The 25,840-nt window shown below is 44.5% G+C and overlaps 5 protein-coding genes across 9 annotated transcripts in view; 3 read left to right on the top strand and 2 right to left on the bottom strand.

Moving 5' to 3' along the window:
• The window catches only part of LOC105458207, a 30,372-nt gene extending 27,970 nt beyond the window's left edge, over positions 1-2,402 (top strand). The window contains exon 9 of the mRNA XM_011703339.1: positions 159-2,402. Coding sequence (XP_011701641.1) covers positions 159-383 — 225 coding nt within the window. The 3' untranslated portion in view covers positions 384-2,402. The remainder of the gene's footprint in view (positions 1-158) is intronic.
• Positions 1,163-13,617, bottom strand: LOC105458208 (lipoma HMGIC fusion partner-like 2 protein). Its single transcript, XM_011703340.1, has 5 exons — positions 13,400-13,617; positions 5,560-5,741; positions 4,481-4,753; positions 3,567-3,680; positions 1,163-3,116 (listed from the first exon to the last, which is right to left on the bottom strand). The coding sequence occupies exons 2-5, from the start codon at positions 5,687-5,689 to the stop codon at positions 2,974-2,976; spliced, it is 660 nt and encodes a 219-aa protein (XP_011701642.1). The 5' UTR covers positions 5,690-5,741; positions 13,400-13,617; the 3' UTR covers positions 1,163-2,973.
• On the top strand, positions 8,522-19,221 carry LOC105458209. 4 transcript variants are annotated; one of them, XM_011703341.1, is made up of 16 exons: positions 8,522-8,737; positions 15,891-16,002; positions 16,125-16,219; positions 16,298-16,341; positions 16,401-16,489; positions 16,589-16,664; positions 16,736-16,879; positions 16,954-17,133; positions 17,254-17,331; positions 17,412-17,478; positions 17,545-17,644; positions 17,712-17,782; positions 17,871-17,988; positions 18,341-18,450; positions 18,519-18,671; positions 19,134-19,221. In XM_011703341.1, exons 1-16 carry the CDS (start codon positions 8,609-8,611, stop codon positions 19,146-19,148), a joined length of 1,581 nt encoding a protein of 526 aa, XP_011701643.1. In that variant the 5' UTR covers positions 8,522-8,608; the 3' UTR covers positions 19,149-19,221. The 4 variants fall into 4 exon arrangements, with proteins under 4 accessions (XP_011701643.1, XP_011701644.1, XP_011701645.1 ...); XM_011703342.1 differs by lacking the exon at positions 8,522-8,737 and adding an exon at positions 15,591-15,762; XM_011703343.1 differs by lacking the exon at positions 8,522-8,737 and having other exon boundaries at positions 15,935-16,014; positions 16,128-16,219; positions 16,401-16,483; positions 16,594-16,664.
• LOC105458210 (putative gamma-glutamylcyclotransferase CG2811) lies at positions 19,191-22,126 on the top strand. 2 transcript variants are annotated; one of them, XM_011703347.1, is made up of 5 exons: positions 19,191-19,475; positions 20,351-20,539; positions 20,719-20,868; positions 20,957-21,075; positions 21,159-22,126. In XM_011703347.1, exons 1-5 carry the CDS (start codon positions 19,239-19,241, stop codon positions 21,193-21,195), a joined length of 732 nt encoding a protein of 243 aa, XP_011701649.1. In that variant the 5' UTR covers positions 19,191-19,238; the 3' UTR covers positions 21,196-22,126. The 2 variants fall into 2 exon arrangements, with proteins under 2 accessions (XP_011701649.1, XP_011701648.1); XM_011703346.1 differs by having other exon boundaries at positions 19,192-19,475; positions 20,957-22,126.
• Positions 21,592-25,220, bottom strand: LOC105458211 (protein CDV3 homolog). Its single transcript, XM_011703348.1, has 3 exons — positions 24,932-25,220; positions 23,869-24,338; positions 21,592-23,720 (listed from the first exon to the last, which is right to left on the bottom strand). The coding sequence occupies exons 1-3, from the start codon at positions 25,109-25,111 to the stop codon at positions 23,582-23,584; spliced, it is 789 nt and encodes a 262-aa protein (XP_011701650.1). The 5' UTR covers positions 25,112-25,220; the 3' UTR covers positions 21,592-23,581.
• Positions 25,221-25,840: the final 620 nt, after the last annotated feature.

Below are 25,840 nucleotides of genomic sequence, written 5' to 3'. Positions count from 1 at the left end.
GTCGGTCTTCAATTTTTCGATTCATATTCCTTATTTTAAGTAATCTTAAGTAGTTTTAAGTAATTTTAAGTAAATAAAAAGTAAAAATCATGTTTCTCTCTGTAACTTTTTGACTTCTTGTTGTTACATCTTTAGCATTTTGTTCCGTGTGCCCGTAGATCGTGCCGGACAAGAAAACCGCGTCGACCTCGCAACAGAACGGTAAACGCCGAGTCATACCGGTCCACAAGGCGAAACCGACCGCGAACAGCGAGGCGAACAAAAAGGCGCGCGAGGCGAGGGAGCAGGCGCGACGACAGATGATTGAGGAACGGAGACGAGCGATGCGCTCCAACGGGCAAAACCCCGACAATTCCGTCGAGATCTACGCTCCCGAAACGTAACGATAGACTGTACGTCAAGTCCCGGGTTTGACCGAGCGACACGATCGCTCGACGTTGCGGCTCGTAAGCGAATATTATAGCGTGTACAGACGCGTCAGTTCGAACGCGAGAGGGAAGAGGTAGAACGCCCGCGAGCTCGTAATTGCGAGACGATAACGCAATCAGCTTCGGCAAAAAAAAATCAAATTCGCTTGTTATAATTATTCATTCAAGATATTATCATTCGCCGTGCGTGCGCTCGCGTGAATTGCACGCGAGTTGTGCGCGGCGAGGTACAGGAAGAAAGTATTAAGCAGATAGATCGTGTAATATGTGTTGAAAAGTTGCTGAAAATTTAATACTACTACAAGTAAGAGAGAGGATATACACACGAGTTAAACGAAGGGCAGGTGTTTACGTATTGCAGGAGTTTCTCATCTTTTTTTTTTTATCGAGCTTCGACGTGTCACGCATCATCCCGAGCATTCTAGCGCAATAACGCGATACGCCGACGTTGTGTCGCCTCTTGTCTATAGAAATATTTTATAAACGAAAGGTGTGAAATGTTTACTGTAGCATTTTATCAAATTGTTTTTCTACGTTTCGTGTCTCCGGACGGACATTATTAACTTATATTTATATAAGTAGCGATAAGTTGCGTGGGGCAGAAATTAGAAATTGGCGATAAAAGAAGGTGGTCCCGCAAAAATCCTCACACAGTGGAAAAATCAGTCGCGTTTTAAAAATCAAGAGAGATACGTCTAGGTTAAGGATAAAGTAATAAGAATTTTGTAACATAATGATTTGATATACATATATATATATATAACAATTTCTGACGAAAATGAATTATTTGCTAATTTATTTAGGATAGATTCCGTTTTTTGATAATTCGCAATCTCCTTAACCTAGACCAGGCAGTTTATTACGTAGCTTATTGTATGTAAATAGAATTAATGAATATTCACACACTTGCACAAGGCCGACTCTACGCCAAGTGTTCGCCTAATAGCTTTTTTTTCTATCAGACGTCGATAAAGTTTCCCCTCCCCCCCTAGTTGAGAGAGGTATATACCGTCAACAGCAGGAGTAAAAAGATTCCTATTATTCTTATTATCGTATATATTGCGCGTCTCACGGCGATAAATATTATCTTATTATTATTGTTCTAATTACGATCATGTGCAGTTACACCCTCCCGCGTCTCTCGCGCGAAACGTGGACGTGTAAATTATTTATTTCCCGGTTTCTCTTCGGAAACGCTCCCGGCAAACACGACGTCTCCAGGTTTCGCGCGCGAGACTCCGGCGCGCCAGGAGCACTCGATAGCTGACATACTTTTTGACTACTTGACTACTAAGATGATTGTGTGAATCATCGAATATTGCACACAATTCGAAACGTTTGTCGAGAGAATGTGAGAGAGAGAGAGAGAGAAAGAGAGAGTGATATATCGGATGCGAATGCGTGGCAAATGCTGATAATCCTGAATATCCTCATTATCTTGACGGATCTCCGCGATGAGAATCCGCCTGTGATCGACGTACGTGTCACATCCGCCGAATTTGACATTCCTGCGACAAGAGTATCTCTCGTCACGACACGTCACACTATATTTTTTTTTCCGTTCGTTCGCGTAGTTGTACGATAGCGTTACTCCTCGGCGTCCGATCAATGGTCAGCGGTTCTAACGGCAGGTCATCAACCAAATAACACTCATACTCATAAGCAAAACAATCGCACGCGCGTCGTCACACACGAACTGTATAATTCGCGATTCCGTTATAACGTTTACATTTCTTATTATATATAATTGCCAATTACACTCGTCTCATTCGAAATTTTCATACAAACTTACCCGGATAATTTATTAATTGTTGATTCCCTTGGTGCCTTCATTATTTATATATGTGTGTACATAAATCGATTGACGGCCGATAATTTCATGTACATGTACCTATTTAAGTTATATGCATTCGACCGAATTTCACGAGAAATTTGTTGAGAATAAAATGAATAAAATTCCATTATTTATCAAAATCAGACGTGCTTGAAAATGGAGCGTGAAAAATTAATCGGGCCAAAGAAATAATGAAGAGAAATCATTAGGTATACCTATGTATTCTCTCTCGTTGTGCGACAGTACATTCCTTTTTCACATCGAGTGAACGAAAGACGGGACATCCACATGTTTTACTTTATATTTCTCTTTAACATATATAAAAACACATGTATAAGATATAAAATAGGAATTCTCCGCGGACGCCTACGGCGTTCGATATAAATTGCGGCAGTAAATGTGGGAAGACGGTAAGTACATCCGATACTTAATCTTCGTGCGTACAATGCATCGCGTACGTGTGACATCCGGCAAAAATGTCCATTTCCCTATCCGAGCCCGTGCAATTAATTATTCGTGCGACAGTTTCGCGTCCGCGACAAAAAAAAACTTTCGTTTCACCGTTTCTGCCGCGCGCGATGAACACAACGAGGTGAATATATTTCTGGTTGCACTGGGTCTTCTTCGAATATCTCATTTCGACGCTTCTCACCGAAGTGGCATCCATTTACCGGCGAGGCCGGACCGCTCGCTGATTTTATTTGCGCGTGCTCAGGCTAAGCATATCAGGGTCTTTCCTTCGTTCATTTTGTCCTGGACCTTGTCGCTGGCCGTCGACTTCTCCGCCTGTCCGCTAAAGGCGGCGCAGACGAAGGTGAGAGCGACACCGATCGCCGCGCTATAAAACGCCCAACCTGAAAGAAACGATCCTTTTTTTTTTTAGTTTGCAGCCTCCCTAATTTAACTCCATCAAGACTAGTCTAATTTAATTTTATTATTTTGTATAGCAATCAGGCAGTATATCGATTAATCTATTCTTGGAACTAAAATCTTCATCGTAATTATTTAAGAAAACGCCCAGCCTGAAAAAGAACGATCCTTTTTTTTTACATTCTGCAGCCTCCCGAATTTAATTTGATCAAGATTAGTCTAATTTAATTTTGTTATTTTGTGTAGCCAACAGGGAGTCTACTGGTTGATCTATTCTTGGAATTGAAATCTTCATCGTATATAATTATTTAAGAATAAAACTCATCTTCATTGTATATAATTATTCAAGAATAAAACTATCTTTTGAAGAACGTTTTAGAAGCCTGACTTTAAGCACTAATTTCTTAATTTTCGATATTAAATATTTAATTTACCAAGACTGCAGTTAGCGAGATAGAAGGCGTCGGCTTCAGGACCGCAGATCCTCTGCACTCTCTCGGCGCCCCAACCAGCGGGATATAGAATCATTCCCAAAAGATATAGTATTCCTGTAAAAATAAAATATGCGTCAAATTAGATCGTTAAAAATTATAGACACGTATGAACATATATATAAATATATACGAAGCACCGCGCCTTTGTGCAGATACCAGGAACGCGGACTCGATCGAAACCGAAACCGATGACCGGATTGGAACCGAAAACCAGACCGAAATATATTGTGCCAGATTAATGCATAGACCGGATCCATAACCGGACCAAAAGCTTTTTTTCGGTTATCGATCCGTTTTTCGGTTCGATTTTCGGTTCGGAAAAAGATGTACGGCACTTCTGTATTTTACTTCGGTCCGGGTCCCTGCGGCAGATGAATTTCCCGCATTATTTCATTTGTTAGAACCGTGACAATGGGGACCGCTTTTTAAGGCATGTATATGCCCGTTGATTATTCCGGGCACAACCTTTCGCAATGGAGGTTGCGTCATTCGCACTCTCGAGATACCATTGTCAGGCTGAGAGCACGTTACGCACGCGGAATACCCAGCTGCAACGAAACGATGACGGTTGCTTTCTAAGTTCTGCATCATTCTAACTAACATTATCATATTGAGAAACGACCAACGAGCTTTGTACATATAATCGGAGCAAACGCGGTACATAGTTTCTGAGGAAGAAGTGGGGCTTAAATCTCCCTACTATGTGAGAGAAGAGGAATCTCTTTTTGAAAAATATCGCCCATCATTTCACGGATTATTTCATCCGCGCGGGCTAAGAGGCTTAGTCGAGGTTTCATCGTTTCGTCATCTCATCATCTCGATCCTCGCCTCCGTCCGAGGAGGCAGTATTATACCGGCAACGGCTTGCGCCACTCCCGCCAGATTGAAGATGCTCTTGCGGCCGATGCTCTGCACGCAGCATCCGAGCAGGGCGGCCACCACGGTCACCGACATCGTCGCCAGGCCCGCGGACAGGAAGAACAGGGACGCCTTCCAGCATCCCGGGAAGACGTTGGAGTCCGTCGCGAAGCCGTCGACGTTGAAATTCGCGCAGTGCGTCTTGCCATACAATCTCGTGCAACGATTGAAGATCCCCACGGTTGGCGTGTACAGTTCCGTGCCGTTTCCTTAAAATTTTAGAGTAAGTCAACGGATGACGATACCAATGGGCCACTGTGATTCACTTCGATAGCAACCGAACGTCGTATGATAACGATAATATTTGCTAATGTAGACTACCCTGCTTAAAAGATCCGATAGATAATGATAGAAATAGATTTAAACTTTATTGAAATTTTATCTAATTACAGTAAAGTTATCGTTTCTATCGGACTCACATTTGAGCTGCTATAGAGAAGTTATCTATTTCTATTGTTTCTTCATAGATATTATATATATCTTACTTAAACATTAAATACACTTAAATACAAATTGGACGTGTATGTTTTTTTTTATACAACTTATCGAGTTATCTAATCCAAACTGAAAATTATGATTTGTTATAATATTGTATTATATTTGTAAGAAATATTAAAATAATTTATATATATAAAAGACACAAAATCTCTAAAATTAAAATATCACATAATAAATCATACATAAATTGAAAACATTGCATGATAATATCAATTTTGACTAAATATGATCAAAGATTAACATTATACTTAAAGACTTTTAAATTATATACTAAATAGAGCAAAAAAGATAATAAATCTGATATTTACGAACCAGAAACACGATAGAATTGTACAGTTTTTCTTCTTCTCTAATTCTATCGAATTATTTCTTCTTATCTAATTCTATCGGATCTTTTAAACAAGGATAAGGAGATTATACTTTATATGATGATTATTCGATCGTTATACATTAATAAATACACGCAACGGAGATTCCTCCGATGTCTTGTCCGAGTGGAGAAGAAGTTACTACTTACTTGTATCCTTAATCGTCGGTGGTCCTACAAGCCATCTGGGAGTGATGAGACCCGATAAAACTGCCATCAACGCTGCCATGGACAAAAGCGTCCACAGCAGACTACGTCCAGTGACTATCACATAGCACATGCTGCCGATTGATGGATATTCTCTATGCCATTCTTAGATCGCTCGACCGTGTCTGAAAAATAACGTATCCGCTCCGTCAGTTTCATTTACACTAAGCTCCGGATTAAATTTTACGATCATCGACGTAATTATAACGAGTAATAAATTCCTGCATAAGTAGGATTCGATGTTGCTGCGGCAATTAACGCAATCGCCTTCTTTTTCTTTTTTTTTTTCGTTGCCTCTACCCGACATTCGTTTTTATAATGAGGGGCCCGTGATCGAATAAACGCCACGCAGAATGAAATGCCTTTCACATTAGTATTTCGTGGAAAATGACGCCGGGGCGTCGTTGTTATTCGTGGTTTCTCCTTCTCGTCGAGCGCGGGCATTAAAAGCGCGGCTGCGGATACACGGGGCCGAAACACGTATACAGGATACACAGATCTCGGATTACGGCGCGGCGGCCAACAGTTATACGACTTTTTATTCTGATTTCACGGAAATCGTGAAAGGGCACGGGGCACAGAAAATCACTCGACCCCTCGGATCTAGCTCACGACGGCCGTGGAATCACCGACAAACGGACGCTGTAAGACGTGTTTCGTTCGTGATCGATTCTGAGACCGGAGACTTTTGCGCTCGTCCCGGGAGATAGCGCGGGGTCTTTCAAAAGCACCGCCAGTAATTTTCTGATCGATTAGAATAACGTAGGTTAAAATAGGATTTTACAGTTTAATGTATAATTGTATAGACTTTAAATTAGGAATTTTTCAAATGACGATAGTTTGATTTATACCAAACGGAACGCAAGAAAAATACTGAATAATTTCGTCATAGTGGTCGAGGGCGTTAAGCGTTTCTATAATTTATCTGCCCGCGCGAACACACGTGATAATGATTTCCTTTCTTTGTAAAAAAAAAAAAGGGTGATCTACGAAAAGGGTTAATTCAAAGCAATCGCCGCCCATCCTAGCTCTCAGTTCGGAATAGCTCCGACTGCCCTCTTCCCGGCGTGATCGTGGGCGGCGTCTTTTCGCCTTTTACGCCACACGTCCTGCTCGAGACCACTCTCTCGCCTCTCGAGATTCTCTCTCGTGCTCTTCAAACCCGCAAACTTTAATCGTCCTCGCCCTCTCACCGCCAATCGAAAGGTCCACTTTGATCTCCACCGGCAACGAGTCGACAGAGTAAAATTGTGACCTGATGTATGTTAAATATAAGGAGAGCGCCCTCGAATGAAACTTGATTCTTTTGTGCAATTTTAAAGATTGTGAGTTTATATATAGATCCATTTCCGATAGCTACGCGTCAAAGCACACGTTCCAAAGTGAGTTAGGCTTAAATCAGTTAACGAGAGAAAAAAAATCGTAATATAATGCGAACGTGATAAGCGTAACCTTTTATTATCGAAATATAAGGCCGAAGAAATTCGTCGACACTTGGGTGCTGTTGTCGCTTTTATTTCCGTCACTCCTTGCCTGCGGCTCGCAACCACTTCACGGAATGTGTTTACTTAGGATCACCCCCTAATCGCTGTTTATATTTGCGCTGTCTCGAACTCCGGAACATAAATGAATCTCTCTCTCTTGAGAGATGACGTTGATGTATCGCGAGAGTGTCTTAAGAAAACGTTCCTTTAAGCCAGATTAATCAATCTCGTTTGCATTTTGACGACCGTAAAAACCTTTTCGCGACCGATATGACGCTTTATTCGTTTAAAACGTCAAATCATGTTGTTTCAACTGTGAAAAGAATATCGACTACCTCTCACCCTCCCTAATACTATTCATCAATTAGCGACAATTAATCGGCTGTCGTCGAGCGGTTATCTACTTGTGCGATTTTCCGTCGCGTTTAACCCTTTGTCTCGACGTCCCACGTGATTGGGAATTAATGAGCCGTGTCTTTAATTGACAATCTACGGGGATTCGGAACGGAGAGACTGGAAGAGACAAGCGCGGCGTTGGACACGCGTGGGCCGACCGCTGTCCGCGCGAGTCTGCCCGACAGGCAGCTGCGCATTTTTCCCTTTTATTTTAATTATACCGGCTTCATTGTTACGTGTAGTGCTGCCACGCCTTCTCATAATGCGATATACGGGCCCCGCGCGAGACCCCCCTTTCGCCGAGAGACCGCGTGCGCGCGAGCCACCGCGCGAGGAGGATCGTGAATTAATCCTCCGAGCTCTCGTAACCGCGAGATCTCGACGCCCGCGGCGCGAAATTTGCGTGGAATTCTTCGCAACTCGGCGGCGTCGCGTTTAATTATCGTCGTTTATCCGTGCGCGGATCTTTGCAGTGCAGTCGCTGTTGCAAGTTTAATACGGGCCCTCCGTGTTCTCGCGCGAGAAAAGGACGCGGGGTTTATCATCACGCGCCGGCGAGATCGACCGCGACCGTATAGAGATCTGGCGCTTGCAAGCAGATTATTAGCATTCTGCGTTGACTTACGACTTTTCGGCCGTAAGTTACCGGACAGAGGACCCATTGGCGGATGACTAATGGTCGGAGCGTCTGTGCAAACGGCCATGGCGAAGAGGAAGAAGGATATTGCATTCCGCGAAGATGCGTGAGTCGAATGAGAGATTCAGATGCCACCCACGGGCGATTCTACAATAGGGATCCGAAACGCACTGTATAATCCTTCGCGAAGAGGTAAAGACGTAAAGGGATTCAGAACGGGATCTTTAATTTATCGCTTGACCGTATTGAGATATTAAAAAAAAAGTCGCAGGAAAAGAGGACAGAGTCCCCAACATCAAGCTCGCGCCGAAGAGGAATCATTTGTCTGGAGAAAAAAGATGTCTTAAGGGTGAGACCGTCGCGGTGGCATTAACGCGACGCGAATCGTCTTAATTGTTCCGAGAGAACCTCTGCCCGCGCGGGCGTTTGAAAACAAGGCACCTACTCTCCTTACATAATCTCGCGAGTGCGCCATATGCGAGGCAGCTGTTGGACAGGTGCACCCTTGCATCTCGCATCTCTTGTCTTTGTCCTCTCTCTTCGTCCTCCTCCATGTAGTCTATACGGGGAGAAGAGAGGAGAAACGGGGAAAGAGAGAGAGAAGGTGAGTCACCTTTTTCTCTTTTCGTATATAGCTTCGCCATGCCAACGTTTCGCGTTTACCATCGATTTTACCCCTGGTGATTTATCGCGATTCCAAGGGCGATCGTTTTCCCAAACGATCGACCGGTCCTTAACCGACCCGTGCCGAGCGTGCGACCGATCTCCCTCCATCCAGAGAAATATCTAACGTGAGACGTAATTAGCCTCTTATAATCGCGCCGCGCCGTGAGTCATTCGACATGGGTCGTGTAACCAGGACAAGTGGAACTCAAACATGTCAGTCGAGTATTGTCGGATACTTAAAGCAATCGTCCCTAAAACGAGGTTGTACAGCAAAGAATTTAAATGCACAATTTTATTTCGGATAATACAAGCTATCGCACGTAAGAACGTGCAGGAATTTTATAAAATTATAAAATATGTAATTTTTCATTTATATATAATATATACATCTTGAAAACTTGATAGAAACATATCCTGTAAAACTTTGAATATTCATGATATCCATCTTACGATTAGCGTAAAAAGGCATGATGTATACTCACAGCCTGCTATAAATCGAAGTGATTATAGCAGGCAGTACCACGGGCGATTATCAGTGCTCGATCAGCCGGAAGTGCGCGAATGCGCGCGAGAAATTGCTTCCGAGCGTAAACCTGGTGAGAATTCACGCGTGATATAAGTAAGCGTGCCTGGCGATCGATACAGACCGCCGTGATTCTAACGACGGGATAATTAAGAAACGATGACAACGACCCTGAGGCTTAACGGTGAGCCTCTCGCCAACCGGCAACGAAGACCCGGCGATTAAGATAACCGCGTCGCTGATCGGTTTTAGATCCGGTATGCAAGTGATCGTGGAGAATCTTCTTACGATCGCGACGATTCCGATTTTATTTCTTCGCTATTTCTGGATCGCGTAATTTGCCGGAGCGCGTATAAGAGAATATATTACCAGTATTATTAATTATTTTTAGAACATAACGCGCCGCTGTCTCGTACGAGATGCAAAATATTAAAATAAATTTATGCAAATTAGAATTCCAAAGTATATACACTCCAAAGTATCGAATAGGATGCTCCTTCGGCAGGCCATGAAACATCCTGTACATGCACACGTTACACATTGCTCGAACTTACAGTCGCGTAGGTATATAGATCGCGTATATGGTGTTTAGATTGGACACGCGCTGAAAACGATCCGTCAAGTTTATCGGCGGCACTTGCCGCCGCTCTCGGGTTGGGCACGCACATACAAGCGTCGTTAACGAGCTTATCTCGTGCCTCAGGAAGTTGCACACTTACCGCCCGCGTCTGCGTGCATATTTCTGCGCGCGCGGCATTAATCGCCGAAGGCGAGAGATCGCAAGGCCAGCACGATTAGGTCTGCCCGTTTTAGCCGCGCTTTCCTGCGCTCGTCGTGTTCAAAGCGAAATAGACGAGACGAGCTCGAATCATCCGGAGAACGAGAGAGAGAGAGAGAGAGAAAGAAAGAGGACGAAGACGAGGGATCGAACGCCAAGGAGCACGTTGCGGCTGAAACGGACGGACCCACGGGCGATTCCACGAACGACGTTAATCACCGCGGTTGCTCGAAATCGAGATTATTTCCGCGCTCTCGCGAGACTCACGCGATCTCGTTGTTTTGCGACGCACTTAGAATCACGACGATGCCGGTTCTACAAGTAAGATAAATCCACGGAGGATTCAGAAATATCTTCGGAGGAGGTTCCAGCAACATGGCGAAGGATGAATTGCAATTTATCTTAGTTTTTCTTTTTAGATTTATCTTACTGATAATTTGCGGAAAGCGAGAGAAGAACTGCAGGTTTCTCCGCCGAAAATTACTTCTTGGCAACTCCTCCTGTTAAATCCCTGTGTTTACGAAAGGATATGTTGTTACGAAACTCCTCGATTTTAAGAATTTGTTTATCATTTTTGGCGAGCATCGCTGCCGGTTGGCATTAACATTCTCTAACGTTGCCGGGAGCACGCACGCACGCACGCACGCACGCAGGCAGCTTCATTTATGCGCGCACACGCACGAACGCCCAGCCAATTTATATTTATGATGTATCGGACCTCGATGACACAGCGACTGGCTATGCTGGTCTCGAAGTTCTCGAACCAGCACGCGGAGAGAAGGCTAGGAAGAAAGGACAAGATAGGAGCAATAGACAGAAGAGCGGCTGACAGAAGAGTGGGAGGAAAAGGAAACAGAGAGAGAGAGAGAGAAAGAGAGAAAGAGAGAAAGAAGGAAAGAGGTTGCCAGAGAGAGACAAGAGAAACACCCACGGAATGTAAAACGTTCCGACTGCTTGTCCCTCTGTGGGTTACTACCACTTCCGTTCGACTTGATTGCGAAAGAGCGAAAAACTCACGACGGACAATACACGCTCGATATGCTAAAAGGGGTATCCCGATTGCACAAAACTATAACTATGTATCTCTTTCATAAAATTAAAACTCTGTCGTATATCCTGTTTATGTACGTATATTAGAATTCTCGGAAATTCAAAAATGATAAACTCCGGCGGGAAGTAAAAAGAACCGCCAATCGTAAAATCGTTATCTCGAAGTTGATCCTCCCCGAGCTCTTCCACGAGCTCGCCCATCCTCTCCCGTTCACGAGAGACACGAGACGCATTCTTGAAACTTTACTCTTTTTTTCTCCTCTTTCCTTCCTATCGGGAAACGTATTAAATGACCGCGCTCGTAAAAGTAGCCGATTCGATTGGCGGTCATTACTCTTCCCTGGCACAGCCTCATCCTTCTGCTCGCGCGCGCCACGTGTTCGTCGGTCGGCTCGCGCATTTGCGTGAAAACGAAACATGCGGCGCATTTTAATTATCCACGTACGTCGGCTTAAATAATGCGCGCCCACGCGTGACTCTGCTCCTTGAGGAAGGGCTCCCTCGAGAGGGAGAGACGGGCGGATTTCCCCGATAAAGTGGGCGTGACATCCGTGAGAATCCACTTCACGATTCCGATTCGCGAGACCACTGTCACAGTCATCAACGTGGAGAAGGATCAAATTACACTTCTCATTATTCGTAGAATTTCTCGCCTGTGTGAGAGATTTCCGTGTATTACGGAGTCTGAGTCAATGAGTGCTCTCAACGGTTCGTCATTTTCTCGATGACGGTAAACTGATTGCGAACAGAATGCAATTCCTCGGAGACTTTCATTTTTACATTGTAACGTTTTTCGTTCAATTTATTTTTTTCCCCTATTCTATTGTAAGTACGCCTTCCGATTAACTTCCTCAAATGGCTCGATTCGTTCGCCATTTCGTGCCTCGTGCACCCAATGCCTCTGACCCACTTGACAGCCGAAAAGAAAAAAACTCGGGTCCCCCCTATAGCAAGCGCGGGGAACACCCTTTTGTTCAACGAGTCGCTCTCCAGACGCGAGTCGCCCGCATTCCTTTCGAAGAAAAAGAAGAGCAAGCAGTCCCCTTCCGCGTTGAAAAAAAAATAAGGTGAATTTACAAGCGACTGGAAACAAGCGATCGACCGACTGCACCGAGTTGCATCGGCAACATCTGGAAATACGATTTCATCTCGGACGCGTTTTTGCGCTTTGCCGCACCCGATGCGAAAACTATTCGGTCGCTGTGGAATCGCGGGAATTTCTAAGCTTGGAAAAAACTTAAGATACACTAATTTAAGATCTCTTTCTCTCTTTCTCGTGTTTTTTTTTAAACAAAATAAAATCTTTTATTTAACTATTAGGATTCTGGAACCACGATTTATCTCGAACGATTGTGAATGTTTTTCTATCAGCTGTAGAAAACCGGCACGAGAGATTCCCACATAAACGGAATACGATTGCAACGTGACATCCCTGCCCACGGACTATCTCATTTCACTGACAATGAGCGACGAGGAAAGACGAATCCGCCGTGATTCGGGCCACGAATTAAATTTCACCTATACATCCCATTCCTCGTCACTCGTCGAATATATTCCTTCAAAAAACAAACGCAGACGTATGGGCAAGCGAGTTTCGTAGAATAAGTGGAAACAGGCCGGAAAAAAACTTGCCGGTTGGTCCATGAAACGTAACTCCCAACGGCAAGGCTCGTCTAATTGACAAGCGCGCCGCAATTTGTGCCAATTTAGCGTCGCACGAAATTAATATTAACGATCGCGCGCGGGCGCGCGATGAGTCGTATCTCCCCCCGCGTGCGGGGCAGAGCGGAACGGATCGGGAGGAGAAATTCGAAACCACCCCGGGATGCATAATTCATAATACCGGGTGATTACGGCGCGCCCTGACATCGTGATGTAAACACTCGTAAATCGATGCAATCGGCGAGGGTCTCTCGCGTGGAACGCGAGCGTGCGAGCGAGAGGGCGATTCTGCATGACGAGAATCCTTACTCCTCGGTAATGATAATCCCTTAATCCCTTCCGCAACGGATTGGCACAGCCGTAAATTTTTGTTCCGCTCCGAGTAACTTGAGTAATCTCGCGCGAAATAATTATTATCCTCGTCGAAATTCCCCCCTCGTCGGGAATTTCACGGAGAACACGGCCTCAAGATTAAAAATTATAATACTCCTCTTAACATTTCTTAATACTAATAATTCATACAATTAAGAAAGGAAGCAATTACAGAATAATATAAGTAGCAGCAATTGGAACAAAATGTGGCTTACCTTTCGCTTACTCCTCTCCCGTGTGTGATTCCAGCACGATTTTTGGGCAAGATCGGCGTCTCATCGACGAGGGAACGTTTCGTGGTTTAGCGCGTCGAACACCGGAAGTCACTGGCCTTGATGGAACACGCGCGATTCTTCGCCGATCGTACTCAATCACGGACTCGAGACGCGCACATAACCCACTTCACATGCGGCTCGCTGGACGCGCGGGGCACGACTGAAGAACGCGCAGCGTTCGCCGGAGCGGCGCTATAAACGAGACGCGAACTTGTCAGCCGCCGCACACAAGCGCGGGGCTGGGGGGATAGAATCGGACGCGATCAATCTCCTTCCGATGATAGATCACGGATCAGAGGAGGACGGACGCTCTCATTGTGATAAACGAAATTTTCGGCGAAAGACGCATCGGAATCGAGAATGCAACAGAATTAGGCAAACGTATAATCTAAACGGTTTTGTTGAAAGGTCTAAAAATTTTGCTGAATACAGATCTGAAAATAATTTTGTTCAATAATCAAAATAATTTGTTGGAAAGTTAAAAATGATAGGCATTGCTATAAAACGTTTTGATATTCTGGCAATCATTTTGACTTTCCAACAAAATTATTTTGATTATTGAACAAAAATTATTTTCTGATCTGAATCTAGCAAAATTGTTTTTTCCGTGCATGTATTTTAAAACGTTTTTTACATACATTTCTAGAGATTTGAACTTTGCGTTAGAATATATATCTCCGTGCTGCACGGAGAGCAAAACACTAAAGACACTTTTCTTATGCAACAGGGCTACCAGCTATCAATTGAGAGTATTATAAACTTAATCGATCTAGTTATTATTGAGATAATCGTATCTCGGCTCAAGTAATTGGAAGCGACTCTCGTATAAATACCCGGTCTGGCTGTCGCGCGTACACTTGGCGCAAGACACGACGGTCTGTCTCTCTTGATGACTTGACAACTCATTGTTCGAGTTGTGCGACAATAAGCAATTGAAGGGCTTGCTCCAACAGTGAGCTAACCCACATTTTACAATAATGGAGAAAGTAAAGTTCAGAGAGCTCTACAGTTCACAATCACTTTAACTTAAAAGTTCGTTTTCTTCATTTTAATGTGAATTAATTTACTTGCAACAAACAATTTCTTCAATGGCTTCAAATGCACATTTTATAATACTATAGCATTACAGACGCGCTATTTAACATTTTTTACTCTTTGCTATAATTTATTATCATATCACCTCAATGCACCAACTGTCAAGTAATACCATGACAGCCGTTCAATGAAGTAAACGCAGCGAGAGAATCAATCAACATCGAAAAAGCGGCAGCAAAACTTCGGGAAATGCAAGTTCTCTATCGACTTAACAAGTCTTTTTTTTAGATAAGGAGGAACCGAAAAAATAAGATAAATATTATCTATAGAAATCTGTGGCTTATTTTCTATAAAAATAAGCTCTAAATTGTTCACTTTAATTTTTAGTTTATTTTCTCCGTTTTTATATGAAATGTTATAAAATATGAATTAGCTCACTGCAATAAACTCTTCAATTGCAATTCGACGATAATTTGAGTAATTATATTATTTGGATAAACACTCACGTCAACGTTCAACGTGCAATTACGTTAAAAAATAATCAAAAAGGCATTTTAAATACTTCGTTATTGTATCGATAAGTTAAGGATTTCTCGATCGTATGTAACGGCCACAATCGTGAAACTCGCATGATTCATGTAAATAAATATGACATAAAATTTTCTCTCTATTTCCGCATAAAGATTTATGATCTCAATTTTGTCTCGTTGACCACATCGCTCTCGTCGCGCGCACGACATCGACTTAAATGCAACCGTCCGCTTCCCGTCGCAGCGCGAGATGTGTCATCGATCGAGCCCGGGGGTTTCACGGCCGTCGTCCGCGGCGCCGTTAGGGCCCCTCGACACAAATCATTTTGGTAATCGTCCCCGCAGCGCCCATAATTACAGACTTTAATCCCACGAAGGCCCGACGGCCAGTCTTTATCGCGCAACTCGATCCTCCGCCGCCTCCTGTTACGCAACCACGTATCAGAGTTCGTTCGATACTTTTCCCGAAGGCTTTTCCCCCCTAGCTTCCTCCTCTCGCCCCTCTTTTAGGTTACGCGTGGCTTCGCAGGGGTTAGTCACCCCTATATTTCCCGAGCATCAGATTACATGTCGTCTGCGGCGAGGGGCGCCGTAGGCGCCAATACCCCTGCGAATATGTGACGCGTGCAGTGGGAAGGTCGACTTGTTACACGACGAAATATTGAAAATCAAGAATTTTTACTTAAAAGAAATCTGTAATATTAACCACGCAACAAAATATATACTCAAATTTATGCGGTAAAATCCAAATTCTTCATTTTCGTGATCCGAAATCCTGAATGCGCGCATCATAATAAATGTTGTCCAGATTTAATATTTTAAAGATATTGTGTATTGAACGCTTTTCGTCACTTGTTTCTCTTCAGTCACACCACAGTAGAGATCGCAGCAGAACAAATAGATTTAGAAGGTTAAACATGACAAGCAGAAGAAGCAAATACGCTGCATCAATAAGAGACCGAGCATCTTCGATAAACGGTTAATTTTTTGGTATAAAAATTATAAAAAATTAAAGGAAGAATGGAAAAGACATAGAATTGTCAAAATAAATATGGTATTTGTAATTTGAAATTTTCATTAATATCATATTTTTGTTGCAGCAGATCACTCGAGGAGGGGTTCTCAAGAAAATTTTATCACGAAATTTCTAACGCATTGCGAGGAATATAACGTAGAATCGTTACCTAGTTTTATAGTAAATTTTCATAAATATTACCTTAGACCTGCGTGTACAATTAATTTTCATTACAAAGCATGATATACTCTTTCGCAGGTGAGAGATGGCGTGGAGCACTATGCGAAGATTGAACCAGAAAGGTCAGTATTTCGACTGTTCCTGAATGTTTTATCGGGTTTTCAAATTCACGTTCATTTAGGGTCAAATTGGACGAGGATATCCCTATCTTTTGCGTTTCTTTCGAACATCCAAAAAGGATGGAGAACGTGCAGGAACTGGAATGTAAAGATAAGCCGTGAAAATGCATTAATTCGTTTACCGATTATCAAACTTAACTGTGACACTCGCGTTTATGTGCCCGTAACATTTTTTTTTTTCATATTGCACGACAGGAAGTGTCGATTTGCATCCTCGACGCACTGAACACTACGCTGCAGAAATATAACACTCTCACGGTGCTCAGGTAAGGCGAAATTTGAAAATTCACAACGTGATTTGACGTTATTGTGACTCCTGACAATTACGCTCTCTCAGATTACCCAGTTGTCAGATAAATGCCTACGGTGTCCTGCAGATAGCACAAATGCTGACGGAATTGGAATGCCTGGACGACTTGAATCTGGATGACAATCCGAATGCGCAGGAGAATTACTATCTGTTCTGCGCGCCGGCCAGAAAGTGCATCGCGAATCCAATGTAATCCGATTTCTCGCGGCGAGCGCTTGATTTATGGAAGAATGTGTATGTTCCAGTTTGCGCTATCTGTCGCTGAGGATGTGTAGGTTATCCGATAACGGTATACAAAAGATCGCGAACGAGCTGAGGTATCGGGACCCGCCGGACAACCCAAAATTGATCGCTCTTAACGTGGCGGACAACGACATTACGGACGTCGGTGCCGAGTATATCGCCGCGATGCTTCGGACAAATCGGTTACGTAACTCCCAAACGTTTCTCGTTGTTCTAATTTAATAATCTAATTTAATAATGATGATATCTCCCCGCGCAAAAGTAATTTTAATAAGATATAACGTTCGCTGATGTACTCGTAGATCGCTGCAAAGCGTGGTGTTAACCGGAAACGCGATACAGAACGACGGGGCTTCGCTAATAATCCAGGAGCTTTCCATGTATCTTTGACTCGTAGTAGCGATTAAATTAGACAAATTTCTTAATTCAGTCCGCTATCTTTAATAACACGACGCGATAGGTCCACTTTGACACACGAAGAAATCGTCGGTCTTCGACGTCGCAGATTTATCGAGCTGGAGAGCAAGGTTGATAGATTATCTCGCCGTGATGTTACTTCTTGTCCATTAATAAACAACTGATTGTTACTATAGCCGGATGGTCGAGATAGTCGAGAGACTCTTGTTGCGGAGCAATGGAGAAAGAACGAAACGTGGCAGCGCGGAAATCAGCTGCTTCAGAATTCTAAAAGAAGTACGTTAGCGCTTTTCGCTCGAATCGTTTTGAAATTCGCTCTATGACTTTATGTATCAAAATGCAGCGAGTCGAGATAGTTTGTCGAAGATGAGAATCCAGCCAAATTCTCCGTCGATATCGGACTGTTCCATCCAAGTAATTTTAATGGCACTTTTATTAGAAATTCTCAAAGTAATATATTACTGAGAGGTATAAGAGGCAAATATAAAATGTATATTTATAGACCTTGAGAAAACTGTCGGACAGTAACATTGGTCAACCATTTACAAAAGAAACTATAGCGATAAACGGCTGCGTGACGACTAGTGGAAATTTAAATTTGCAGCACTTGAGCCTAAGTTGCAAGTTTCTATATCACACAATATCGCTCGTTTGTTCACAACGACACAACTAAAAAAAAAAAATTTCCAAAAAATGAGTTTGAATGTTCTCAATTATTAAAATTTTGTAATATTGGTTTCGAAATGCATCAGTTTTGATGTAATAACTGATTGCAGAGGAATAAAAGTATATACTTTTGAAGTGTTTTTCTTCTTTTTTTTTAAGTTCCCATTCTTTTTCTTGCAAGCAAAAGTTCTCAAATTGAGAATGTTAATTTTTGAGTTATGTCGTTGTTATAGAAAATGAGCAATATAAATTGATTTCTATTGGATACAAACAACTTATAATTGCAAATTACGCGTCCATATCTAGTTAATCGCCTGACGAATAAGACGTTGAAGAAACTGGTGTCGTGTCTGTACTATCAGAATTACATGCTATTAGACGATTACAGCAGAGGGTTGCTACATGTATTTTTAGAGGTAGTCTTTAAATATACGCGCATTATGTTAGGATCGATGCTTTGCAAGCTTTCCGTTTCCGTGATTAGGGCAATGACATCAAAAGGGATGAAGACTGGGCAACGTTTCAAGAATTGTTGCGTCGCAGACGACAGGATGATCAAACGACACAAGATGCAGACTTGAAGGACCACGATTCTATCGGATCGGTTGAAAGCAAAATCTTGCGGAGCAAAATTAGCGTACGGTTCCCTCAATTATGATTATCTTAGATCTTCTTTGTTTTTAACATTCTCCTATTTTTAATAATTCTTGATAAAATTTCAAAAATCACTGCTAATTTCTTTCTTTCTTTATTTGATTATAGCTATTCAACTTAATTTAAAGATACTTGTTTACAATTATTTTTTTAAACGAGACTGTACTAATTAGTACAAGTCGACAACGCGTGGTCTCATATTTATCTTGTCGAAATATGAATAGATATCTTTCATTTATTACAGTTTATTTTTGTTTGAGATTAGTATTATAAAAAAATGGATTAAAGCAAAATGGTTGTATTGAGAATATTATTGCATAAAAAAATGCTTCTTCCCCCCTGTAAAAATTTTACTGAGCCAACAGTCAGTCGATACTGGCCTCGCTTAACTTTTTCCAACAGAAACGGAATCGTCACTTTAGGAATTTTTTCTTCTTTTCTACAGGGTCTCCACATTTAGATTTCCCATTCGCGGTTCTCCAATTGGGCAAGCCGTCGCGTGCGGGGTGGCGCGATCCGTGATAGTGCAGTTATTCGGAGATCTTATTGGATGAAAATCTTATCTTATCTCGCAAAGTGCCTAGCACGCGATACCCTCTGTGTCCGAGGGTATTCGAGCGTGAGTTTGCGCCAAGACGCGACCGCATTGTCACTTTCGGTCGTTGCACCGTTCGCGGAAATGTTGCTGCACGTCGCCACCATTACCGTGTTCGTCAACATCGCTATTATAGAGCTGGACTCCTTTTATTCCCTTCCGGAGAAGGATTCGGATTCCTTACTGGACGAGGTAACGAGCGGACCGCATCGACGCTTCAGAAACGAAATACGCGTTCTAAACTCTGTATCTATTTCACGTTATTTTACGCACTTTTTTAAAAATCAACTATTTCCCTATTAAGTTTATAAAATTGTTTGGCATTTGTGTGTAAAAAAAATGATAATAAAAGTAAAATGTGAAAAACAAGATCGTGGATTTAGAGTTGTTTGTTATATCTTACGTGCGCGTCTGCACAGCTGAATTTTAAACAATTTTTTTTAAATTGAATATAACTTTCAACGTAACGTGCATACAATAAAGAGACGAGCTTGGTATTTTCTAACTCCTTCCGCGCTTCATACTTGACATTACATTATTAGGAAATCAAATTGCGTTTTACATTTGTGTATAACAGAGAGAAGTAATTTTAAATAACCGCGCCGATCGACGACACCGACATCTAGCAACATTCTGTCGTCCGCGTCAGCTTACACGTGTAATTATCATTTGTGTGTGTGGTTGTGTGCGCTGTCAAGCTCTCCATTTGTTCATTTTCCAACTGTTACGGAGCTCACGTGCCGCGATCCGAACTAATTTCAGTCAGTCACCGAGTGCAGATTCGAACGACACTTCTGCGAAAAAAAAAACAGTCTCTCGTGACCTTCTTTCGCCGCGTCATTCCGCGATCTCTCCCAAAATATATAGAGCTCGATCTCGGCGTTTCTTATCAACGAGGTCTTATCCCCAGATTGGGTCGCGCGAAACCAGCGTGACGTAATCACTGCGTGAATCGGCGATCCACCGTCGCATTCCGGTCGCGTCGCGCGTTACAGTCGACCGGAAATCACGTGTAATCCGCGGCTACTCCGCTATTTCCTTCAAAAATGTACGAAAACCTGTTCAAGAGCCCGCTCCACCGTGTATTCGTGTACGGCACGTTGAAACGAGGCGAGCCGAATCACGGCCTCATCAAGGACACCACGAACGGCTACGCCAAGTTCCTAGGCATCGGTAAGACGACGGTCCGATATCCCCTGGTGATCGCTACAAAGTATAACATCCCGTTCCTGCTGAAGAAACCCGATTTCGGCAACGTGAGTTGAGAAGCGAGAATTTTTTAAAGGATTGAAAATCGGTCAGTTTGAATATTTCATTTCCTTCCAATTTTAACTCTCCTTATTGTCTGCCCGATTTTAATTTCAATATAAAAGATTCTTATATTCGTCGTCCGTGAATCGTAATAAAAAACGCCCCCCCTTTTTTTTTTAAACAGTATGTGTTCGGAGAAATATACGATGTGGACTCCGACATGCTGAAGAGATTGGACCAGCTGGAGGAACATCCACAGTTTTACGAGCGAACGGAAGAAAAGGTTCTGCTGGCGCCGGAGGCCGCGCTCAAGCCCGGAAAAACTTTCGAGGAGGTAATTCAACGGACATACGCGCGCGCATATTGAACGCAACAGGAATATAGTATATAATACTTTTCTAACGAACCGCACTTCCTTTCAGGTCGGCGAGTCGACGAGCGCCTGGATATACTTTCTGCCGAGGTTCAGGTCCTCCCTGCTGGCCAGTGCCATGTACGCGTCTTACACCAACGGAAGCCACGGGCTGAAGTACTGCGAGAAGTATGTCCGCGATCCGTCCTACGATCACAGAAAAGAGGTGCTATAATAAATCATTGCCGGCCCCGGCTTTTGTCTCTTTGCAGCGACGAGGACGCGTCGAGCCTCGACGACGTTCTTTGAATATCCGATCGGGTGCGCAGTCACGGCGCGCGCGGGCGCTCTCTCTCACCCACACGGTACCGTTAATCCCTGTGAATTCGGGGGAAAAATTACGGCGGAAAGCAATGAGTGACTTGTAAAGGCTGTTTTGTACGCACAGCGGCGCGAAGTTTTTAAGAGCTATACTCTTTTAAGGAAGCGGTTCCATCTCTCTTTCGCGCCGGACCCATTAGATAAGAATAATTTATATAAATATAAAAATAGATATATAAAATATTCTATATTTGTGATACAATCGTTCCTCTGTATTAACAACGTATATAATTCATTCCTCCAAATCTTGAAAGAATTAGTGAACATAAAGTAGGATCTTGCGAATGAAGGTGCGTATAAGAAACTACAGCACGAGGGTATCTCGGTGTGATTTGAGTTTTATTAAATACGTCACGTACGCTCGCATCCCACACTTTCGCGCACTCTCACTTCCTGTCATTCTATCGCTCGCTCTCATGTAACAGTAGCGATAAAATTATTGTATCTCAACTATTCTGTAACAAAGGGCAGGCTATATTATATAGTCCGCGTTGCCGCGGCGATCAAAATCAATTCGAAACTGTCTCCAAGAGGCACCGGTGTCGCGCGTTTCCGCCGCGTGCTTAAGTTAGACGTTCTTCTTTCTCTGGGCGCTGCAACGCGTTTCAACAGCTTCCGTAGCCGAACCGTTTCTCTTTCCGATCCGTTCGAATCGCGTTCGTTCGCGGAAAGACGATCGGCCAGGTCGTTCGCGCGCGCACACAGGGTGATCGAGCGTTGCGCTTTGGGAAAATCCGGTCGATCGGCGATATATACGGTGTACGGCAAATTAAAAAAAAAAAAAAATGCTCGGAGGCAGTACGTACGAGTTATCCTAAGAAATTTATTTATAAATAATCACATTTTATCACACGCTATACACAAGAATTCTTATTATTATTATCTACCGTTTCCGTATGACATTTCTCCTCACGTGCGTAAATAACACGCGTCATCCTCCCCCTCGGCGAGGAGGAGGATTCCGCCAACAACGAGAAACCGTCTCCCTCCCCCGAAAGAGAAACGGATTCGATATTTTATTCCCGCCGCACGTCCTTGGGAAAGAAAACATCTTACATCAACAAAAAGAGAATTATACAAATGTCAACAAAAGCGTACAGAGGATTTTTCATTTTCTTTTATATTTAACACGAGTGTATGCGTATGCGTCTTTCTCCCTCCTATTTTGTGCACAACGCCACCGCGGACGCGGCGACGTTGTGTTTCGCACTTTAATTAAACCGTTTTGCCCCTCGTTACTCTCACTCAAAGTTGCGCTCGTGTTTTACCCTCGTCGTTTACCCTTTTACTGTTTCCGCACCACCGTTCCAAAGCCCAACCCCGCGAAATTCACGATTAATAATATACATATATATATCTTAATTTACCTAGAAATTTTCGTTCGTTGACGCACGTTGCCATTTTGAGCGAAGCGACACTCTCCTACGAAAGTAGAGAGAGAGAGAGAGAGAGAAAGAGAGAGAATTCAAGAAGCATCCCGCGATCCTTCGAGACTCGAGTTTATTGAAGGAGCTCTCAGTATCGTACACAGAGCTTGTTCAGATTAAATCGCGTGAATTTCAATCTCGACATTGCCGTGCCGATCTCGAAAGCTTATCGTGTCCGGACGTTAACGTGATCAGTCCTATTTACATCGATAATACTCAATGAGAAGGCATCGATCGTGGCAGTAATTATGCACGCTAAATTAAAAAAGTAGCACCGTATAAAAGAAAGTGCAAATACGTAAAATACCTTAACGAACGATACTCTTTTTTTTTTCTCTTTAGACTACAATCCGCGTAACGATAGCACATACTCGCGAGGAACAACGTCTCGTTCCGGTACGCCGTCTTTTTTTTTTCTTTTCGTTTCCTTTCGAGGATTCGAGCGTCGGAATTTCCGTTCTTCCGTTCGTCCTTCGAACGCCTCTCTTGGAAGCAGCATACTACACGCTATGCTGATTACAAAATGAAATATAAAAATCGACTTCCAACGTTGTCTACACGGTATGAAAATAAGCTTGCGCACACGCGATATTCACTTCGAGTTTTAAGTTTTACAAGGTCCATGAGCGCATGTGTGTGTGCAAAATACCTAGGATCCGTCCCGCGATTTTCATCCTTAGAATAATCGCCGACGAGAGAACCGGAATTAGCATCTCCGGAATTTTACCAAGTCGGAACGTGTGTACGTGCATACACATTCTATAATACACACTGCGTCCTAGTCTAGAAAATAGATTTTCTCGGCGAGGTTGGGCCACGAAGCAGGGAGGGGCGACGATGTGATATTGATTGCATGTAGCTGTTTGATTCCGTCGGGACAGGCGTTTTCAGCTCTGATCTTGCGACAGGGCGCCGTACTTGTTGCCGAGGGAGAGCTTGGGTGTTTGAGCCTGCGACTCGGGCACGTTGTAAGATCTGCTGCCACCCCGGTTGCGAACTTCCTCAAACGCGCCTTCGTCTCGCCGCCTGTCAAAAAAAATCACCCGTTGTGTATTTTGAGCGCAACTGTCATTCAACGCGACATCACATCAACTCTTTATCCACGTGAAACTGAACATTTTCCGAAGCTAACGAAAACCTTATTATTGAGGACTCTGCAGTGATTGCGTCTTACCGTCTGCCCCAAGGAGCGCTGCCATTATTTTGCTGGGGGGGTTTGGAGTTCAGGGTGGGGAAGTATTCCTCGCTATTTATATCGGGCGCGACATTTCTTCCTCGTGGTCGTGGACTAGCGAACGTAGGTTGATTCCGTAAGTGTGGTGCTTTGTAACTACTTCCGGTGGAGGCGGCGGCGGCGGCAGCGGCAGCAACGGTGGCGGTGGCGGCGGTGGCAGCGGCGGTGGCAGGTGGTGCGGCGGGCGGTGTCGGTGCCACTTCCGGCCCTTCTGATGATAGATCCGGTTTCTTCCATGGTCCCGTATACTTTGTGCCAACCTCGACGGTCTCTCCGTCAGAATTGACTTCAAAGGTACCCCTCTCGTCGTTCAATTCTGCATCAACACTATCATTTATCGTTAAATGTCCAATTTTCAAACCACTGTAGTCCTTCTTCTCCTCCTCGAACTCCTTCCACTCGTCCTCGTCCTAAAAAAAAATCAAAATACACTCATGACGTGTTCTCGTCGCGCGCTTCCTAATTTACCTTCACAATTGTCGTTATCGTAATCCGAAAAGTCCTTTAAAAATCATGTGATTCTTGTGACTTGAGATAAATTACTCCGCGGCTCGTAATGCTTTTACAATTAATTCTAATTTGCGAGGGTGACAGTTTGGGGTAACTGTGAGAAAAAGTATCCAACTGTCACGTCGCACACCTACGCGGTTCCCCGTTGTTCACGAAGAATCATCCCATGTTCTCTCTTCAAGGGGAAGGGGAAGGTAGGGAGGGGGGGAGGATTACCCGAAGACACACGTGCACGTGGAACAGCTGCTGCAACGCGCGCTCCGTGGACGATTCCGCGTGCTCCGCGTTGATTACGTAAGGCACATTACGGAAAACGTTCGGGGGGAACGTCGCGCGTCGTCACCGTCGGCTATTCCACGCGACCGTTCCCCCTTCGTGGGAACAAACATGGCAGCGCCGTGGCGCGGACACGAGGTTCCGGAATTACCTGGATGGGAAACGCGTGAAAGGGACTCACCCGCACGTCGCTCGTCCCCCGTGTGGCCCGCCTTACCTCGGTGTGCTGGGACTCCTCGCCCTCGGGATTCGGCGGCTTGTCCTTCGGCTTGGGCTTCTCGACCCGCTTGCCCGTCTCTTCCAGCTTCTTGGCGACCTCGTCGGTCGTGGCGAAACCTTTCTTGCCCTTGGCCTTCTTACGGTCCTTCTTGGCGAAGAAATCGTCCAGATCCGCCATGGCGACGGCGACGGCGAGTCCGGATGGCGCGGCTGGCGGGGAGCGGGACACAACCGGGCGGCAGACGGATCTCTGCGAGAACGTGCGAGGCTAGCGGACACGCCAAGAACACGCTTAATCACGGACTGATCGTGGCATCCGCTGTGGCCGTCCACATGGGCTTGCCTCCGCCGGAAGTCAGCAGCGCTGACGCGCGAGTCAAGCGCGCGCCTGAACGCGCGCGAGGGGACGAGTGTCGCGCGAGCGGGGTGTCGCGCCGGCCCGGGGGAACGCGAGGAAAACTCGTCCCGCGTGGCCGCGGATATTTCGCGCGGGTCACCGCCCGTCCGTCCGCCCGTCTCGGCGAAGCGCGAAATCGCGCGCGGGTCCCTCGGCGAGGCGCGCCGACCTCAGAGCCAAGCAGAAGACCCGTGGGCGCGCGGAGCGCGAGTGCCCCTAACCTCAAAACCACGCGCCTCGCCGCGCGCATCACGGACGACCGGGCGTGCCGCTCGGCACGCTCGCGAGCCCGGCGCGAGGAGCGCGTTCGCGCCGATCCGTCGACGACGCGGATTTCCGCCGGTCGCGCGCGTTCGACGATGAAAGATGCCCCGCGCGAGGCGTGCGAGAGCGTAAAGGTTAATCGTTTCCCCCGTGTCGTTGCGGGAGGGGCAGGGGGGGAGTGACAAATGGCGCCGCAATTACTTCCGGGATACGAATGGTCGAATGAAGTAGAACGCGCACGCGAGC

This window comes from Wasmannia auropunctata, unplaced genomic scaffold, assembly GCF_000956235.1.
Source record: "Wasmannia auropunctata unplaced genomic scaffold, wasmannia.A_1.0 LD334579.1, whole genome shotgun sequence".
Classification (NCBI taxonomy): Eukaryota; Metazoa; Arthropoda; class Insecta; order Hymenoptera; family Formicidae; genus Wasmannia; species Wasmannia auropunctata.
Note: the sequence above shows the minus strand (reverse complement) of the source record. Positions and strands in the feature narration are given on the sequence as shown.